This window comes from Neodiprion pinetum, chromosome 5 (genome assembly GCF_021155775.2).
Source record: "Neodiprion pinetum isolate iyNeoPine1 chromosome 5, iyNeoPine1.2, whole genome shotgun sequence".
NCBI classification, from domain to species: Eukaryota; Metazoa; Arthropoda; class Insecta; order Hymenoptera; family Diprionidae; genus Neodiprion; species Neodiprion pinetum.
The window spans coordinates 18,151,383-18,173,769 of record NC_060236.1 but is presented as its reverse complement, the minus strand read 5'-3'; the positions used below and the strand labels follow the sequence as shown (position 1 = coordinate 18,173,769).

At 36.8% G+C, this 22,387-nt stretch overlaps 1 protein-coding gene across 3 annotated transcripts in view; it reads left to right on the top strand.

Moving 5' to 3' along the window:
* Nucleotides 1-22,387, top strand: part of NFAT (NFAT nuclear factor) — a 68,738-nt gene that overhangs the window by 32,774 nt on the left and 13,577 nt on the right. For 2 of the 3 annotated variants that reach the window (XM_069136641.1, XM_046628896.2), the window contains exon 1: nucleotides 8,546-9,650. The exons of the other annotated variant lie outside the window; for it this stretch is intronic. In XM_069136641.1, coding sequence (XP_068992742.1) covers nucleotides 9,515-9,650 — 136 coding nt within the window. In that variant the 5' untranslated portion in view covers nucleotides 8,546-9,514. Of the gene's footprint in view, nucleotides 1-8,545; nucleotides 9,651-22,387 lie in introns of those variants that run through there. 3 annotated transcript variants of the gene reach the window in all.

Genomic DNA, 22,387 nt, shown 5'->3' with positions numbered 1-22,387 from the left:
ACGGATGCTAGACACTTGCTTTCCCGTTATAATTAATCAGCCAATTTATTTGGATTAACGCTTTATCTTTACACAACGATTACGTGGGTGAAAATTGAAATACTTCTCACTTATAAGTATTATTATTCACCTTATCTTTTCTTAACACATTTATTTACATACACACACACACATATGCATATGTTGTGTACCACATGCATATACGTGTAGTTATATAGATGCGTACGAACATTGATGATTCAAACACTCGGCTTTACTGGCGGTCTGCTGATATTATCTAACACGTTATTTGTAAACATTATATATATATATACACATACATGTGCGTAATAAAATATTATATGTATATGTATTAGATTTAAAAATAAGATTTAAATTTCGAATGATGAAAATTCAAATTTTTTCATCACGTCGAATCGGAATGAAAAACTCAAAAGTCTAAATATCCGAAACGCATGCGAATTGTTCAACAGGATTTGAAAACGTTTTCAATTAATGACAAGCGAAAACTTGCTAATGGAATTGAAACGTAGTTAATTTAACGGAAAAAAGATTTGAAATTCGATCGTATCGAACGTATCTTCCTTGTACCGCATTGTCTTAAAAACACCACGTTTATTTACACACATTGAAGTAACAATGTTAATCTTAAACAGAAATTATTACCTCCTGTCAAAATGACCGTACGTACAGGTACGCTATAGCAAGATTATTTATTCTTTGAAAAAACAAAAACTTAATTAACATAAACACTTGAGTCAGTTTTTTGAATCACCTTAATTAGCACGAATTACTCAAATTTCTTTCAACGTATGAATCGAAATTCGCAAGCAATGCAATTATCACCAACTTTGTACAGATAATAAGAAACAAAGGAACCCTACATTACAGATGTTGTAAAAATATGGAACGGACGTGATTTTTCATTTATGTATCGAAATGAAGAAGCTGAAATTGATCGTACGATTATTCATATTGCATCTGTTTTTCGCGATCGGATGCCCCGAAGGTTGGAAAAAGAATTATAACTCGGCGTGATCGATGATCGATGCTCGTCGATGCAATAATAATATGTGCTGTACAGCCGGAGATGAAACCAGTGTAGATGAAACCTTTGAACCGCTTCGGCGATAACAGGAACCGTATAGCCAAGATCTGTAAAAAAAGGCGAATAAATAACTCCCTCGAGTTATCGCGCGTTGCGTTTTTTTAATATGGGTATAATGTACTTTCTGGTTGGATCGTTCGTATTTTTTTGTTGCGCTCAGAGGCGTGAATTCGGATTCTATCTGCTTTTATTACGTACACAGATCCCTGCCCGCCTTTCCTGATCTGCTGAAATCTCGGGCTGCGGGAAACGAAAATCTTGGAATCTAACAATCGTTACGTCGCTCCTTCGTCACGTTCTTACATGAAAGTTTTTCTACAATGACCAAAGGCTGTTTACATAACCGCTTTTCCAATACTCATCTAGCTATAGCTTTGGACGATGTTGTTTGTTTTATACGCGTTTGCAATCCGACTGCGGATTCGAATAAATAATAACCGGCCTCGTAATCAGTCTGATTATCGTACGAGTAATAATATCGAATTTTTGATTTCGTTTAAGTTGTAACGACAATTTTTTAAGCAATTCGAGAATAACGGAAAATAAAACAAATGTCGAAATTGTGATGAAAAACAGTTTCGGTATTGATTTTTTTATTTCAAATCGATTTAAAATGCTTGAAAGTTTAGTATTATAGTAGGTGGAAAATTATTATTCACAAATTAACTGAAACGGATTGTTTATCTGTTTTTCAATTATTGGAACACGGACGGTATCGTCCACCCTGACTTTCTCACTTATTGGTGTCTCGGGAATTTTTCATTGTTTAAAAATTTCTATTAATTAATTAATTGAAAATTTCCTAATGCAAACTTTTGTAATATGTATCAAATAGGCCTTGAATTTTTTTTAAATCCTATCCGATCCCAAAAACTTATAATTTATGTAAAAAATGTATACGATTAGAGGGATAACTTTCACGGAAATTAATTATTCCTTCAATTTTCACGATTTTTTTCAATCAAATTGTTTCCAACGATAACAATTTCCATTATATCGCAATAATTACTCTCGAGTACTGAAAACCTCTCAGTCTACTATCAGAAATAGTCAAATGACACAAAAAAGAAACATCTAAATATACAAAAATGGATGTAAAATAGGTGGTAAAAATACTTACCACTGCGATTCAAACGGCCAAGAGCAACGAGAAGTGAGTTTTAGATGAGTGCGCAAACAAGCCTGTGCATCAGAAAAATACTCAGACTGCATTAGGTATATATTTATACATATAATACTTGCGTATGTGAAAAAAAAAACATCGTGAGAAATACTCGACGTGTTACATGATATTATCAATGACAAAACTTAAAAGTGACGATTATCAAACAACTATCAAGAAACTGATAACCGGCAATCTCGTTTTTGGGTTTAAATAAATAGATTGTTGCGTAAACTATTGTTTTTTTCCTTTTATCGATTCATCCTCATCGAGCTGGCTTCAACTGCATTCCCAAAAATAATTTGGTTCACTGAATATACCGATATGATTAGTGACAAATAAACTGTAAGTGGAACAAAATAAAAAAAAAAATAACAACAACAATAATCTCTCTATCTAATAAAAAAGTTTCAAACAAATGAACGTAGAAAAAGATTATAATAACAATAGTAAAAAAAGATTATAATAACAATAGTAAAAAAAGATTATAATAACAATAGTATACGCATGAAGTTGGCGGTGGGGTGAGATACCGAAAACAAAACAAAAAGCATCTAGCAAACCCTTTGACAGCTGTCATCGGCTGTTTATGACAGTCTTTGACAAATATCTTTATAGGTATCTGTTTCTGACGCGCAAAAAATGAACATGCAAACGAAAATTATAACGATGATTCCCGACAGGAATTGTCTTTTTCGCGCGTTGGCGTATTGTGTATACGGCACTCAAGATCGACACGCAGAGGTGAGACTGAGTATCGTTTCAAATATAGTGGATAATTGGTCTACATTTGCGGGTTTTATTACAGGTAATGAGTCAAACGGTGCTGTGATTAGGTGACCTGGTGATTACAAATCACATATGAATAAAAATGCAATATATGCAGCTGCGGAAATTTTTAAGATATGTTAAATCGAGTATCGCGAAGAACAAATTCATCCACACCGGATCGGATCACAAAATGGAACACAATTCTCGCTACTCTTCACCGGTGACGGAGAGAGTGGACACTTTGATGTCTTGCAGAACCAAAATAAAATTCAGATAGTGAGTAATAAGTATGAAAAGTAACAATCAAATAATAGTAAATCTAAATATATCACCAAACAGGCAAAAGGACAGCCAGGATTTACGATGACAATGGAGAAAGGAGGAGTTTCAAGCAGCAGACAAGGCGATGAAGATGGTGGATGGTCGGAAGTATCACAAAAGAAAGAGGAAAATAAAATTGTAAGTGCGAAGAACCAAATAAGCCATAGAATAATATCCACCAAATATTCGTATAACCAGGAAAGAGGACGACCAGGATCGATGTTGACCACAAGAGAAAGAGGTGTTTTGCGGAATGAACATCAACGCAAATATAGAGAAAAAAATTATATAAAGAAGGTGATTTTGGAGAATAACCGGCAGAGCGGCAGCAAAAATAATTCAGCAAGTCAAGGAGATAGATAGATATCAATAGAGAAGGAACACCAATTTTCAACCAACGAATGGAAGCTTAGATTGATGAAAAAAAGAAAAGTAAGCACAGAAGGAATTGAAGTGGACAGCAAGTGCAGGACCTGTCATTAAATCAACATGAAGGAATTCGCCTGTCTACTAGACAATGCGTAAGGAAATAGTGAGGCGCGAAGCGCCGAACAACGAGGCGCGCAGCGCCGAGTGCCCGAGGCGCGTAGCGCCGAGATGGGGTTGGCGCGCGAAGCGCGCAGGGGCGAAGCCCCTAGTGATTGAAACTGTTATTTGTATTTCTTAGTAAAACTAAAAAAAAAAAAAAAAACATGAATTCAACCGCGATGAAGTTTCAAGTGTAAACAATAAATTTTGTTTCCTCGTGTGATAATGACCTGAAGAAAGAATAAACAGTGAAAAATATGTGTTTGTATACAGTACATGTATTACGTATACGACGTTTGAAAACTTCAATAAATAAAGAATTGGAGATTCATTTTTGTTGTTATATAATGCTGCCTATTACAGCGACGCGCTCGTTTAATCGCCGGTCAATCTTTAGATAAGAAAATTTCAACGAGACTAACAACGATAAAGAGAGATCTTTGCAATATGAGAACGTATAATGTATTATAAATAACCGGTGCGTGTCCGAATTTAGATCTTTTTTTTTGTCCGCCGTACGCGACGACACCTGTTTTGTAACGCTAAGCTTGCGCCAATTCGCCCGGCTTGCATATCGAATAGATAAAATGTGTCCACGTGAATTAGTTGGTGAAATCCGACAGCATAAAACTGTACTAAAAGCTTGTAATCAAAGCTTCGATATCGATTCAAAATTGTTGAAGATTTGGCAGATTCGTGCGAGTTTTGCATTTTGTATCGTAGAAGACGGATTTTCAACAAATTCACTGGAACAGGTTTTCTTTTTCAGTAGTAAATTCAATATCGTTATCTGTTGATCGTGTAAACAGTACCGTTGCAATGTTGTGAAATTCAATATCCAACGATGCTGACATGATGGAAAAAAAATGAGTTTCAGTAAATTTGTAGAAAATAATGTTCTGACGAAGACGATGAGTCATAGTAGATCAAAATCGAACGAATCTACTAGATTTTCAAGTGTTTTGAAGCAAGTCGAAACAAAGCATCGACATTTTAACTTTTGATTATAATCCCTCTATAGTTAACAACATATTTTTGTATTCTTTTTAAACAGATCTTCGTACAGTTTACAAACAAAGTGATTTGACGATAAGTATCAAATTTTACCCAATCGCAATTTCATCAACTCTGTTTCAAATGAAACAAAAGGAGAAACGAACCGTACAATTTTCCCCTAAACTTTCAAAATGCGAAATGAGATAACAAAAAAAAAAAGATCGATTTTCAATTTCGATCAATTCACAACCCGGTTTGACCAGTTTTTGGATCCAATACTTCCATGTCACGGTTTATACTGTACGTATATTAGGTAAACTTGGGGACAATGAATCTGAGACGGCTAATTTTTTACACTAGACAGTTATGTTGGCAACACAGAGAAACCTGCAGCGCCACAGTCGGCCGAGCGTGAAACAAACTCAATCTCGACAAACGTAACATAATCCATGACCGTCGAATCTAACCTTAAAATACCGCGGCGATGATGACTTGTTGGATTGACACGTATTCTAAGGTTATATTCGACGTTCGTGGGTTATGTTACGTTTATCGAGATTGAGTTTGTTTCGCGCTCGGCCGACTGTGGCGCTGCAGGTTTCTCTGTGTTGCCAACACAACTGTCTAGTGTAAAAAATTAGCCGTCTCAGATTCATTGTCCCCGAGTGTAGACACGCTCAGATGAACAGAGCCCGGTGTGCGAGTTACGATACGCAATATTATACATTCAAAACGTCGTTTATTATACCGAAAGCGCGGCGCGCACGCGACCCTCGATTAAGCGTCTTTAAAAGCGAATCACGTGAAACGCGACAGTCCGAACGAAATGCTTGATCACGCGTTGCCCTGAGTAATTAGGCGTTGTAGGTATGTCACTGTGCCTCGAACTCAGGCCGCAGCGTTGTCGTCGTCGGTTTTCGTCTCGCTGACTATCGACGACCTTGTCAGGCCCGCGGCGTCGCGACGCCGAACGTTGAAATGCCGCGATGATGAGGAGCGTGTGGAGAACAGTGAGATAGGCGCCACTTCACTCGATCTAATAACGCTTCGTGTGATCGAATTCGAGATGAAAATTGTACCTGAAACGGGCGGATTTAAGAGGATGGCAAGGTCATTTTTTACCGACCGAGTAAAAGCTCACTCGTTTTCATTATTACACGCGCTTACGCGTCACTCATGCAGAAAAAGTGCAGTTAGCGCCATTCCACGTTCGATGCGAATAACTAGTATGAAAAAAAGTTTTTACTTACGAAATAATAATACCAAGAAATGCAGTGTTCCTGCAATCGGATTAACACTTATTTAGGAAGATATGTATGGGGCGAAAAAGTTTCTCGACATTTTTGTTCGGCATTGCGCGTAGAATGACCCTATCTGCAGTTATTTATTAATTTGTTTTGCTTTAATAATGTTTAAGCGTGGGTAATAGCCGAAATACAGGTAATTTAAATTTTACTTGATTGGTAAAGACTGACCCCAGCATCCTCTTAAGGTGCTTGTGGGGCAAAAATTTATACTTCTTATTAATTTCATTACGAGTCAATCTGACATTCAGTATTCATCAAATTATTATGTTCGTAAGCGAGCTGCGAGAATCTATTTGAAAATAACAAAAATAAAACACACTAGAATTAGCCTTTATCCGGAATTCTCGTTTCGAATGTTGATAAGTACATTCGCAGGTACAGCAACTTGAAATAATTATGTCACGTATTTCTTCTTTTTTTTTTTGTTTTTCGTTTTGTTAGACATAACAATTGTGAATTTTGAATAAATAGACAGTTGAATTTTCCAGCGTTCTTGCTGTATACAAATATATCTTGGCACGGGTGACGTCATAACCGTATTGTTTACAATGCTTGGTACGAGTTATGATTTTTGTACAGCTGAAAAAAAGAAAAAATACGAGGTAATTATTTGTTTGTGCACTATTAAAATACGTTAATAAAACAACAGGGTTTCACCCTAATGTTTCGGTTCGAAATTTTCACAAGAATTTTGTAGCATCGTTAAATTTTTCTCTTCCATGGCTCATTTTATTCAGAAGACTACTTTCTACAAATTTACTGAAACATCATTTTTATGCATTTATTCGATTCGGCGAAGGAGAAAAAAATTAGCCACTTTCTTCAACGCAACTTGTTCGTTTATATCACAATCAGCCGATGGGAAAGAAAGTGCTGTGAAAAAAAAAACTGCAGCAAACTTTCAAAGCCAAAATTTACCGTGAAAAAAACTCGGCAACGTGATTCCGCGTGTGTTTTGTCGTTGTTTGAAAATCTTCAGCCCTTTAGTTCCACGGAATAATCTCAAGATAAATTGTTAAGATTTTGAACGCCTGCCAAAATCTATTTTGTTCTATCAACGTATAGCCTTGACCATCTCGGTTTTGATCCATGTTTTTTACATCATTGCTTCAACTCCCAAACGCTCTTACAGGCTTTAATTTTTCAACGCTTTTGAAGTATAAAAAAAATACTGTGCAGTTTCTGTTCTATATTGATTTCAATGTTGTCGTTGTTTCGCCAAAACTTGCCGAAAAAATGTGAAAAGGAGGAATGCAGAAAAAGAAGAAGATACATCTAAGTGAATCAGCATCATAAACAGTTATTTATGAGATCGTTGGCACAATCGCACATATAAATGTACATACACTGATAGAAATACATGTCACATAATTTCGTTTTACGACTGGAGACTGTATGGTACACCATACCTTTAAAAAAAAAAAAAAAATCAAACAATAAGTGTAAAATAGAAAATATAGCCGATTACTTTTATAATATACATGATATGTACGACTGTATACTATACTATTCAGCGCATTCTAGAATATTAATTTCAAATTCAATATCACTACATAATTTTGACTGAAAATCTCTCGCCGTAACGTGTTAACAAGATTATCAATAATAACAACGATTGATAGAAAGTTAGCATATTAATGTCAAAGTAACGATACATTGATGAAAAAGTCCCTATTTCCCAACCTTAGAATCCCACCTTTTGAAGGTTGATCGACATTGCAAAATACGAGTTGTATAATGCTTCCCTTCAATAAAACCTCATAAATTTTCGAGAGACGATTCTGGAAATTGTGGAATAACCATTTTTTTCCCTCTTTATATGTATAAAAATTATGCACACGTGATAATTGAAATTAATTTCAAGACCATATGACGAAGAATAAATGAAAATACAACCATCGAACGAATCACTCTTCTGCAGATATTACAGAGAGAAAAAAAAAAAAAAATTGAAATATTTAAAAAAAAAAAAACTTACATGTATGCACTAACGCACATTTATACACACTCTTTTCTTTTTACACACGTCATCAATTTATATGTACACAACGCCGAGCTGTAGGCAGGAATACAAATAGATTATATGTATATAACATACCAAGTGTACGACATATTATAACGCGTGGACTTGTTGCGTGCGTGTGTGTATTAATATACATATTGCATGTGTTAAATTATACAGCGATACGCGTGCGTGTGTAAGAGCAATAATTAGCGTCTTGACTAACTTGGCGAGGAACGATGCGGCGGGAGGGGGGGGGGGGGGGGGGGGTAGAATCACTGCTGCTGAGAGACGGACAACTGCGGAGGATCGAGGGGTGGGGATGAGGTTTAGAAGTGGGGAAGTATTTCTATTCAGTCTACGATCCACGATCGCCGAAGCGGCAGTCCAGTCGTAGTACGTACTAGTACGAGGTATTAACTCGAACGTGAACGTGAAACTGTGCGCGGTGTTGTTTTGGCGTGCTACGACTTCTCCTCTCCGACAATCGTGTGAATGCACAGTCGAACCAAAGTTCAGAGTGCAACTATACGTGAGACCGGACGTCACGACTCGTGCATCCTCATAATCGTCACAATCGTCACAATCGTCATGTACGACGTTGCGAGTTGGAAAGCGTTTCATGGTGATTGGTCATTTGTCGGTAAGATGGTTGTGTAACGCCGCATCATCGAAAGATGGGGGTGCGGGTGATTTACAGATCCAACCTGTGTTGTGAACTTGAACTACTGTACGCGTGACAATGGGTGTGCAAAACAGTTTGGTAATAGCCGAGCACATCCGATAGGTAGTGGTTGACCAAGGTGATAGTGGTTAAAGATATATTTTATACCAAGGTGCTGGTACCGATCATTACACACGTCGAGCACGTGGAGTGGTCGAGTAAATTGCCAAAGATAAGTGTCACACGACGTTGCCAATCTTCTCTATCCTCTCGGAGTCGAGAGTGTTGAGTGCTTGTGTCTTGCCGTTGAACGCTCCTCTGATTTTCCGGATAAACTATTGTGGCGGCGGCGGTGGTGGTGGTGCTGTTGGTGGTGGTGGTGGTGGGTTGTAATATCTCTCCTCCGAGTGCCGAAAAGGGAAGTCCGATGGCTTTAATGACACGTGCGGGGTACTTTGGATGATGACGAGTCGGCGCGTCGGCTCGACAATTCGCTGAGGGACACTGATGAGGAAGCGAGTCGCGATGATCGGTTGATTACAACCACGTGTGACCGTCGGTGAAACAGCTGAAATAAACGCCGTGATTGAAAAAACTGTGTAACAAGGGAAAATAGTGAGGAAAAGAGGAGCGTCTACTGCTCACTGGGATTTGGATGGCACCTGATTTAGGCGGCAAACGATCGCCAGGCAGAGCGATTACTGCTGCTCATTGCAGTGCCGGAGGGATGCTACTTTTGCAGCACAGACGATCCGCGGTGGGACACTCACTCGACGGCTATCTGCATGCTGGTAAATTTTTTCGTCAACAAATTGAACGGGCTACTTTTATCAACAAGTCAATAAGGATATCGCGGTCAATGGGTTCATAATTCACTTTTTCCGATCACCCTGCAGGCTCACAGTCGCGTTAGTCAGTTCCAGTGTGTAACAGCGTTTTTTTTTTTCTTTGCCGAGCGAAAGGTGGATAGTTACGTAGAAAAGCTTGAATTTCAAGGTTGTTACATTGACACGACGAAATTTTGAATAATTTTTAAGAGACTCATTACCGTTACCAGACCTCAGGATTGTTGGAAGTGCACTAACAATATAATGAACGGTACAAACGGTGAGATCAAGACCGTGCCGTCCGAATCGAATGTTGAGTGGAGAGAAAAATTAAACCTTTGATCAAAAATCTACAGCAGTAGTATTTTTAAGAAACAGCACTGCTACTGTGCGATGTAGACGAACCTGAGTAAATTGAATAGACACGTGACAACATGTCAGAATTTTGAGAAACGGTTCGCCATCATTGCCACAAATAATAATACTGCTGGAGATTTTTTAAATCGTTCTTTTCTTCTTTCCTGACTTTTGACTCAGACGGTACGGCCCATTCGTCCTCGAAACTAGAAATCTTCATTTATGATTGTACCTCTCACAATCTAATTGTGAGCTTAAAAAGTCGCGACTCTTCCGTACGTCTCGTCACGTTAACGTTACCAAATTGAACGTTGTAAAAATGTGTCTAGCTGCTTTAGCGCAGTGATCACAGAGTTTTACGTTACTCGGTATCAGTTTTCCTCTTCGTTCAATCTTCCACCGACATCTAGATATCGTTAGTTTCTCAATTCCGACTCCACTGTGTGTATCACGTATGCTCCGTAAAGTATATCAATATTGTGCTGATTTGCGTTGCGACGTTAACCGCGATCATAGTTTCCTGACCCTGGACCTCGACCGAGTACATCTATACACTAGCAGTGTCTACATCGAGTAAATTTGTCAAACATCGCTCGCAACGGACGGACGGACAACTGTGTCGAGTAATTGCTGATGACGGTAGATTACATCGTTAGTTCGTTCGTTTACTGTCCGCGAAGCATCGCTCGCTCCGGGGCATCCAGTGTTACTCAAGACAGACTCGCTTGTCGTCTTATCGAACGTTATAATCGTCTCATACACATATTTTCTACCTCATAATTTTACATCGTGGAATAGATTGCCCGTGCACCATCGGACCGATACAGTGAACACTGAAATCTCGATGATGTTTTTCCCAGTTCCATTTAAAATCATTCTCATGGAGTCTGTCCGGATCGTTCAACGAGTGTCAACCGATGGATACAATCGAACGGATTTGAACGAATTCATATGGACCACATGGATTCGTTACATAAATCTTCAATTGGTGCATGAAGTCTGAAACACCGACAATGGTGGATGACATGCTCTGCTCCGTGTCATATTGCTTGCTCATTGTCAACGGGACTGCACAAGTCGTTCCATCGATGCGTGATCAGTGCCGTTGGTGCATGTGCTCGTTGACCGATCTCTTCTTCTCCATACAGGCCTTTTGATCGATTGCCTCTTGTTTTCGTTCTTCTTTACTTTCCTTCTTTTTTCCTTACGTTGCTTTTATTCTGATTTCACGCGGGTTATTGCTCTTATACGTCGCTGGGGTTCAAAGGTCAGTCGCTAATTGACTGCACGTTTTTATTTCTCTATGTGTTTAATAAGGCCTGCACATCACCGTATATCATTCACGAAGAGTAGCATGCAAAACGGATATACTGAAGTTATCGACCGTATAACGAAGGGACGATGATATTTTCGACTTCGAGGCAGGGAAGCCAACTCACTCGAAATGGGGCATGAGATGTCAAATTCCCCCGCGTTAAGTGTCAAATTGAAATTACATATGTTGTAAGGGGGTTTCTCAGGTAAGAGCAGTTGGACATGATCATATTATTGGTTCATTGTGGCTAGACTAATGGATGGAAGAGAACGAAACAAAATTTATTCGAAAATGAAGCTGAAACTAGCAGCCAGAGTTGACAGACAAACGTGTTTAACTTTTGGGAAGTAGAAAAATGCAGTTCAGTTCCATTCTCGGAATTCTGTAAAAGCATTGGGTGTTCAAGGTAATTGAAAAAATTTTGTTTTTCGGACCTTACTGCCTTATTCGAACGAACGTTAGAACGTTTGGGTGCTAATTCTGGCCGCTAGCTTCGGTATCGTCAGTCGAAAGCTACAAATTTCCGCTTTGAAAGCAAAAAACATAAAAATTTCAATCATCTTAAAAATGTACTCCCGTAAGTCCGTTCAAGTAGAACTCTGCAGAAAAGGATTGGCAAAATGGTAACCACGTTTGTAGGTGGATGGAATATCCAACATACATAAACTAAGACTTTTTAGAATCGTCAACATGTCCGCTAAGCTTCAATGGAATGGATTTCGGATTCGAGTTTTTATTTTTGAGAAATTAATAAAATAGTTCTCGAAAAACTGGAAAAAAAAAACACACGAAATCTGATGAAAAAAGTTGCAGCTAAAGCAAATGTCAGTTTATCAAAAATCCGTTCCACAGAAGTTTAGAGAATATATTGATGATTCTAAAAAGTCGTGGTTTTTCAGATATTCCGTCCGCCTGCGAACGTGGTTACCATTTTGCTAATCGTTTTCTGCAGAGCTCCGCTTGAACGTACGCACAGGAGTCAATTTTTGAGATAATTTGAAAATCGTTTTTGTGTCTCAAAGCAAACGCCCGCAGCTTTAGAATAGGGTTTGGTTCATCCTGTTCCGTCTATTAGTTTAGTCACAAAAAATATTGAGTAAAATGAAAATTTTGTACCGCTGTTACTTGGGAACAGAATTGGGCAGCAGAAATTACTTTCGTCATTTCATTACCCGTAAATTACAATTACTGTGAATAACTGTAATATTTAGTAACTAATTACAATTGCGGGAAATAATTATAAATTTTGATTTACCAATTACAGTTAGTATAAACAATTGTAATTTTATGATTATCAACTACAATTACTCGAAATAATTGTAATTTTTTTGTTCTCAATTAAAATTACTTGAAAAAATTGTAATTTTTTTGCTACTAATTACAATTACTTGGAACAATTGTAATTTTTCTGTTATCCATTACAATTAATGGAAATGATTATGTTTTTTTTTCAAATTTCAATTGTTTTTCATAATTTATTTAAACAAATTACCTTTGGAAACGTAATGTCGAATTCTCAACATAATTTCAAATTCCGAAAACATCGGGAACTTCATGGAGCTTACATATTCACATTGACTGGTCAAGCAAATTATTTAAACAAATTAATTTTTCAAAGTAATGTGAAATCCTTGATCAGCTACCCAAAAAACTTTGGTAACCATAGCCCATTCACATATTGACTGTAAAAGACTCGTTCCGATCACATCATTTGAATACTCCAAAAACGGAGTAAATTTATTTGTCTATTTGTTATTATTTCACAGGAATAACGTTGGAGAAAAAAATTCAATTGGACCACATCGTGTGGTTTACAATTACTCAAAAGAATTTTAATAATGTCTGATTTAATTACAATCACTGAGGATAATTGAAATGATTTCTGATTAAATTCCAATCACTGAAAGTAATTTTGATAAACTTTGATTAAATTCAAATTACTCAATGTAATTTTAATGAAATCCAATTCAATTACAATTACTGGAAATAATTTCGATGGACTCTGAGTCAAATACAATTATCAAAAGTAATTTTACTGAACTCCGATTCAATTATTATTACTGAAAATAATTTTAATGAAATTCAATGTCATTAAAAATTATCCTTAGTGATTTGTAATTGTTCATTTTTTATTACAATTTTGCCCAACACTGCTTGGGAAACACTCTTAAGTATGTGACAACTGGTGGCAGTAAACAGTCATTAGTCAGTTGACGGTAAAAGTTTTTCTACCATTCCCGAATCACTACAGTGATTATTTGACATCTGCTTAACCATAAAAATTTTGCATGACCTACGTAACCTTTAAAAATCTCGATTGACGGCTGAAGTTTGAGGTGGCTAGCCTGCATGAAAATTCGCCAAAACTCGCGCATGCAAAGTCGGATGCTCAATCTGCCAAGTTTCACTGCGAGAAATTTTTAGTTATGGTTACTACAGAGTCCTTAATTGTCTCAATGCCTTACCGTAACCGAAAATCGTAGTTTTCGGTACAAAATAACAATGAGTTTTGTAATTGTAATCGGAAAATATAGTGTGTTTTACTATTCTTTTTCATCACGATCACTCGCATCATATATTCTTGTAACTATTGCGATAATTTAATGTCGGTGCAACAATAAATTGATGTCAAGGCTTTATTTAGCTGACGAAAATTTAGTCAACTAAACAAATCGATTTAACGTAACAATAATCAGAAAATCTAATATCGACAACCATAACCACATTAAACTGTACTCGTGCCACATTTTCATTTGTTTCCGAAAAATATTTGAAGCATATAACCATTTTACTAAAATTTCCCCGATAAACACCGTATGACGACGATATTTTTCTCAATGAAGGAATGTTAATGCATCGAATGAGATCGTTGTTGAAATATGCAAATTGATCCTGAATCAGTTCCTATTATATTATGTTATGTTATTGTTTGTTATTTATTATTTATTATTTCTTCGCTCCCTACGAGTAATTTCTTTTTCATATGTTTGTATAAGTTAAAATGTGTGAGAGGGCCCTGGTCCTTCAAAAACAACCTGTTTTTCCACCGAGGACGAGGGCGTCCTCTCAGTCGTTCGACGCTCTTGATAAAGCAAAGACGTTAAATAACAAATAAAAAGGCATTCAAGCACGTTCACCTAAACAATGGATTTATCGACACTTGTTAAAATCACCACCTAACTAACAATAATCCCAACAATCGTACTGCGTAATTTTCGCAAGGGCCGAGCTTCCTCCGTAGTTACGATTAGCTGCAGGTATGGTTTTGCTCTATTGCATCCATTATCGCCCGTTATCTTGTTTATTTGACTAGACTATCTCTGATGTCATTAGTGTCATTTAGTCGTACCATACCGACACCGAGACGAGCTGTGCATCCATCCGCTCATTGGTAGACGACGGCTCGTATCTTCCACTCGCGTTGTGAGCATATCGACGGTAGGTATTTGCAGTTTTTATGCATCACGCGCGATCTCTCGCTGTTGAAAACGCGCGGCGAGAAAACAAAGCAATAACTTGACTGGTCTGAAAGGCACAGTCCTGCACATTTCTTTTTATTCGAAAATATTATATTTGGATACGTTCTGCTCAAGATTCGAGCTTGCAGAAATTTAGTTCAACTTGTATATGTGGGGAATTTTACATTTTTTTTCCGTGTGTATAACGGGAAACCGGTTGAACAAGATTACAAAATCACCCATTTCAGCTTCTAACTTCTCATTTTTTTTTTTTAGGAGTTGGGTCACAATGTCGAATGTTAACAAATATGAGAATCTGTTTCATAGAGTTTCGACATGTAGAAAGGTTGATTATAGATAAGTCAAAATGTAGAATCGTCAGGATTCTGCAAATTCTGTTTTGGCTTTTTATATTCTTATTCGTTGTCGCAATTCTATATTTTGGTTGCCCATGCTTTGATCTTTTTTACATTTGTACTATTTTTTACTTAGCCTTTTTTACATTTTGAAATACTATGAAACAGATTTTAACGTTTATGAAAATAGGATATTTTGATCCTTATTACCATGTGGTCATCGTTTGAACTTTCACTCTTTTAACAATACGGTATTATGGTCGCTCTTCTCACTGCACGACTAATCTAGTTTTGAAACTCTACCTTACAAAAAATGAGGGGGGGGGTCCGAAAAATAGAATGTCCACACAATATAGAAGGGTCACAAACCTCGAGTTTTCGAAGACGCGAAGATCCGTTTCATGTGATTTCAAAATGTAAAAGGTCGAAGTATCAAAAAGTAAAAATGTATAAAGGTCAAAGTATAGAAAACCAAAGTAAGATTTGTAAGATTCTCATCCATTCTGACGATTGTACATTTTGGCTTTTCTCTACTCCGCCGTTTCTACATCTTGAAACTCTGCGAAACAGATTTTCGCATTATTGAAAATTCGATATCGCGTCTCTTCTATTTTCTAACCGTTCTATTACTTCTAGCCCCCTGCAACAATATTTCCATTTCTCCTCTATTTCTCGCCGTTTTAGTTTGTTGCAAAAAAAAAAATTCCCACCCGATCCATCCGCGGATGTGGATCCCCCGTCCTGTCCGATCGCCGACTCGTCGTCGCTTGTGCAGTTTCATTGACCGATTATCACTCACCGAAGCGTCCTCGAAGCCCGATCTCGTTGCATTGTGCTCGCGCCGTCTGCACAGGCGGCTCTCTGCAACGACGCGACGCATCGCATCGCTATTGGCGCCGACACATTTGAGTCGACTCGACGATGCATAGGTACTCCGGTCGTTGACATTAACTCCGTGATTTTCCTCGCGCCCGTAACAAATAACATATCGCGGATCTGCTCTCCATGTCCATTGACGGCGCTGCTCCGATGCGAGAGCAAACCCACCGCAGCCTCTCATCCCCTGTGTCGTCGCCTCGTTGCAATTGCGAATTCATTCGCGTGCAATTAACAGCAACCCGCTCCGACTGCGTGACTAACTCATGGAGATTCTTCCCCTGTAGTGATATATTTAAAACTTTATTGCGTTGTTGTGCGTTGTCCTGCTCGTTATGCTAGATGATTTAGGTTTTCTTTCTTTTTTGTTTTTTTTTTTTTTCTTCTTCTTTAATTTAAACATTTTTTTTTACAGATCACGTTGAGTGGCCATCAGGGTACGCGAAACAAACGAATCTATCGAATTTATGGTTTTAAAAGGACCTATTTATTAAGAAAAAAATTCTCCCGTTGGGAAAAATTTTTAGCTCAATTTTAAAAGGTGTCAGCTGGCCATTTGAAACTTTCCATTTACATAACAAGAAAAAAAAAAAAAAATTTTCCAGGTATATTCTTTTAGGGAAAAGAATGAAATAAGGTGTGTGAAAGGTGTTGTTTATAAACTAGATTCGTCAAAGAAGTAGAGTGTTGACACTTTCAGTCATGGATTTTTCATCTGCACCGATTTGGATGAAAATTGCTACTCGGGGGTTTTTGGAGAGTTTTCGGGGTCGCTGATTACGAATCGGGCATTAGATTTTCAAAATTCAAAATGGCGGATCCAATATGGCGAACTTGAAATTCCAAATACTTATTAATTCTTCTAAAACTTTGTACTCAGGGGTTTTCGGGGTCGCTGATTACGAATCTGGCATTAGATTTTCAAAATTCAAAATGGCGGATCCAATATGGCGGACGTGAAATTCCAAATACTTGTTAATTCTTCTAAAACTTTGTACTCAGGGTTTTTCGGGGTCGCTGCTTACGAATCGGGCATTAGATTTTCAAAATTCAAAATGGCGGATCCAATATGGCGGATGTGACATTCCAAATACTTATTAATTCTTCTAAAACTTTGTACTCAGGGGTTTTCGGGGTCGCTGATTACGAATCTGACATTAGATTTTCAAAATTCAAAATGGCGGATCCAATATGGTGGACGTCAAGTTTTATATATCTTTCTACTCAATATTTTGGCCTGAATGTAGTAGTTTGGGGGGTTTTGGAATCGCTGATCACGAATCTGAAGTCATAACTTTATAATTTCTAAATTCAAGATGGCAAATGCCATCTTATCTTTCTTTGTCTATATTAGTGTCTTTCTCTTACCGCTACCCGGAACTAACGACGAGGACGTGGAGAGCATCTAGTTCCAGTTTTGTGTTTGTTTTTTTCTGTTTTTTTTTTTTTTTAATTTTTTTGTGATTTTTCTTCTAGTTGTTTTGTTTTTCAATACCCCTATTATGACGCACGCACGCACGCATATATAATATATATATATATATATTAGACTGTTTCAAAATAAATCGACAATTTTTTTTTTTTATATATATATCAATGATAATGTTAAGGAACGACGGATTTTAATTATCTCAAATTTCATCTCAAATTAACTGAAATATTTATTTCTAATGTATATTTGAAGGAATATTCCTGATAAAATAGGATTTTATGTGATTAAAATTTTTGTTGTCACATTGCCCAATTGGATCGACTATAGCGGATCCACAATTTTGAATTTTCAAAATCTGACCGTGTTCAGCGATTCAAAAAACCCCTAGATACGTATTTTCAGACGCCTTGGTTCAATATTAGAGCTCTGAGGTGATTTTTTAAAAGGTGGGACCGTAGCGGTCCCACTATGACTGAAAGGGTTAACTCATTTATTCATTTTTTATTGCATTTTTAAACATCAATCTGCTGTTTAATTGTTAATGAAACTTAGTTTGTTACAATTAGGATATTGCTGGCGATGTAATTGCACTAATTGCAAAATAAATTGTTTTTGTTATTAAAAAATTTGTTTTCTCAGTAAATAAATCCTTTTCAGACCATAAATTCGATAGGTTAGTTTCTATGGTTCATCCTATTGCCCATCTTTGTGAGTCCTTTTAACCCTTCTAAATCGTTTGTTAGCAAATACAAAAATATACGTGTCTCTCAGTTTTCGATGCACTACGCTGCATATGAACTAGATTAAAATCGGAGAATGGAGTTCAAATCAGAAAGTTCAAACACTTGAACTCTGGTGTTTTTTTATTTTGTTCTCAGCGAGGATACTGTTTCATTCGTACTCACTAACATTGGCGCGAATAACGTTGCTGGAAATTTATTGAAACGGTTTTCCCTCTTTTCTCCTAATTTTCCGAATCGTAATGTGAACTCCATTCATCCTGATGCAGGCAAACCAATGGTCTAAATATCATCTGAATCGGTCCATACGTTTTTGAGTTCTTGTTGGACGTAAGATCTACGTGAATTGTTTTTCGGATAACGCCAGCGGAAAGAGCACATTCGATTTTACTCAAAAAATTGATGAGTCTGTCTCAAAATGATCAGAGACAATTCTCTGGACATGAAAACATCGAAAAATCTGATGAAAACTAAACTAACGCATTTTAACGCAACGACTTTTGTTCAAGAATGCAGCATGTACTCGAAATTTTTATCGATTAGACTTTATCACGTTTTTCAGTTTCCTGCGCTTATCCAATGCATATGAAACCTATAAACAAAGGAGCCCGTTTAATCAGTCCAGGAGTAGCTTCTGATATTTTCAACTTGTGGGTCAAAGTCAAACCGACCAATTCCGATGCCTTTTAAAACGTGAACTGCGTCCGATATTCTTAAAACGTTATCTCATCTCGTTAGAATACTCGATATTCATGAAACAGTAAACGTTGATAGGATTCTAATTAATTTTTTTCTCTTCTCCTTCGCGTTACGTGACTCTCATTATTTCTTGTAATACTAAGAAAAAAAACTTTTTATCACCTACCATTTTTTCCCGCCAAACTTTAAGATGTCAAGAATAAAGTTATTGTACAGAACACTTTGGCCACGCAACATTCTCTGTTGTACCGGGACAAGTTTCATACTTTGAAAGGTCTTATTTCAGGTAAATTACCACTGTGTCCTAAAGCAATTTAGCAACTACGCAGTTTCATCACGAGGTCTTTTATACCACGTATCTAGTGAATTAGTGAAATAAAATACATCTGATCATAGATGTAAGTAGCTATACTGCTGTAAACTCATAAGCCTATTCATTATTTACACTGTTTTACTATAACGTGACGCTTTTTGATAATATCAATAGTATAAGGTCACCCGTGTTGACAATACCCGTATTTATACTTATCTGAAACCTTTGTGTTGTGAAGTTTCTCTGTTAATTTTACAGCCACTATATCCCAATAAAGAAATATCGATAGAAGTTGTTCTTAAGTATTGTCATGATTCGAACATTGACCATTGCTGTTAGACTCGTGGCTCGAAGTTATCCTCTTGGAATACCTTATATATTCTTCGGTCAAATTCCAAACTAATATGGATAATGACAAGTCCCGACCGCTTTTACTTCTGACATAATATATCTAATCATGAGTGGACAAGACTGATTTTCATGTGATAAATTATGTCCCAAAAACATCGGGCGGTAAGCTGTTGTACAAAAATTGAAAACTCACATTACAAAATGCATTTGTGGCACAACATACCGTCAAAAATACCCCGGTTCATACATTATCGTTTTGACACTTCGTATACACTGTTTTTATGAAGATATTCTCATACATATGAGGTGATTTACTCTGCGACGATACGATGACATGCTGCTATGTGGTTCCGAGACGTTTTTGCCGTTTTACAATTAATTTCTATCGAAAATTCACCGAATTTAACACTTTCTTTTCGACCCCAATTTTGAACTGACGATCAAAGTTACGATTGCGATTTAATATTACAATCAAATCTAAGTTCCGTGGGCCTAGAGCTTTTCCTGAACAGTGCAAAGAATTCTTCGAATGTTTCTTGAAGAGAACGAGTTCTGCTGCATGTCAAAATTGCCACGGGCTAATGTATCTTTCTTTCATTGTTCTTTATTACAGGTGTTATTTTCTGCGTCGATTTCTTCAACGTTATGTTACGTCGAGCTTTGAGTGTCAAGCGATTTCGAATAACCGTATAAACTGGATCATTACTCGCACGGTAGAAAACAAGCGGCCAAATAGCACGGTGATCATCGCTCAATATTCTCTACGTTTAAAAATAACATGCAGGTCAAATTTGGAAGTGATGTCACAACGTTCAGGAGGTTGGCTAGAAAACGATACATTTTAGTAATTTTTTTTTTTTTTTTTTTTTTACGCACACGATCGTACGTTGAGTACATTTATCGGATTCTTATACTCACCAGCTACGAAGATCCCTGCAAAAATGGGCAACATTGAGAAATACTTTATTTCAAATCGCTTCGAAAATTAATAAAAATCTATTATATCCGTTAAAATTGAGACTAAGGTGGCTCGTTGCATTTAGAAGTAGTATTGACTTTGTAGAAAACAGTCTCCTGAATAAAATACACTATCCTAGAGTAAAATTGAACGAATCGAATGAATTTATAACAATTTCGAAGCGATTCGGAACAAAGCATCATTATCATCTAAGCTTTCGTTTATCATTAGACTGTTTTTTGTTTCTTGAATTTTTGAATCGGAATCCATAGCTAACGAATATGATAATTCTGTGATTACTCCATGTGTAACGATTGCCTCGCAGTATGATCAATAAAGAGTATCAATTTATGACCAGGAGTTTGAAGCCAGAATCCTGTCAACTAAATCGTACTTCTTGTACGATTGGAACGATCGTAATTCTTTTTCCATCAGCCCCTTCGTTTGCGACAATTAGTTACCGATGGCAAAGCGATCGGACAAAGCTCGTGAAAGAGTCTTGATTTTGTATTCGTCCTGAAGAATCACACCTACCATCTTTTTTCTACGGATGCGTCTGCAGGTGATACAAATGTTCAACTCTGGGTCCGCGACAGGGTTCTCAGGGTTCGATTTTTGACCGCGGGCATTTTGCGTTATGGATGTTTGCGTCGAACTTTTCCACGGACAGACGCGTGCCTTTGCTTTGGGCAACGATAAGGGAGATCGGCCCATCTAGGAAATGCTGATTGAAAAATTTTATGCTCCTAATGACGGCTAAATAACATCACAACCGCGCGCATGCATTACTCTTAAAGTCCGACTGAAAATCGGGGAAAAAGGAATGGAGGAATATGGGTTATTGTACTCCGTGAAAACTTTTTGAAGTGCTCTGACGACAGCGATGATTAAATTGTCAATTTAATTGTTCGATTTCTCTCCGCCGTAAATCATATTTTATCCAAATTATTGTTTTCTCTAAATTCACTGAAACAGATTTTCCAGTTTTCGAATTTCGAAATCAGTATTGCTATCTGTTGATCGTAATCGGTATCGTAGCAGTGTTGTTAAGTCAGATATTTAAGTATGTCAACACGTTGAAAAGAAGTGTTAGGTTCGAATTGTAGAAGCTATTCTTTTCAATAAAATGAACCATCGTAGAGTGAAATTGAATCAACTTATTCGACTTTTGAGAATTTTGAATCAATGATTGAAATGAAACCGCAATATCTAAGCTTTCGTTTATATGTGCAATAGTTTATATTTTTCCGCTTAAAATTAATAAAAAATACTGATTCTTGGCTCACGTCCAATCTGTCGTTCTAATATATGGTATTTTAATTTCTTGAGCCGAACGCGATTGAAGATATAATTGCTTGGTAAATTTGATATATTTATCTCAAATCCAAGTCCTACTATCACTATAAAAAAATTTTAATTATCACATATTCGTTTACATATTATAATATCGTACGTGGCTTGTACGGATTTGAATTTATTAGATATATATCTCTTTTCTCTCGTATTAAGTCGCGGAATTGTGAATTTTAAAAATTTTATACGCATCTCGTATTAATATCACATTTTAAAACGTTGCGACTCGTAGAAAAAAATGCGGAATATAGTAAACGCTAAATTCTATGTTCAGCGTTGCTTGTATTAAGTGTGAAGTAATAACTTGACAAAAACACATTTAAGTTCGTTAACACAAGCCAAGGTAACGAGTGAATACCATCTCCAAAACCGATTGAATTTTAGTCAATAAAGAATAAGGAGACAGTTCAGCATGTTCTTCACAACTTGCAAGTCAGTAATTTTGTCAAGAACTGTCCATTAAATGAATGTAATATAAATGATATTGGAGGTT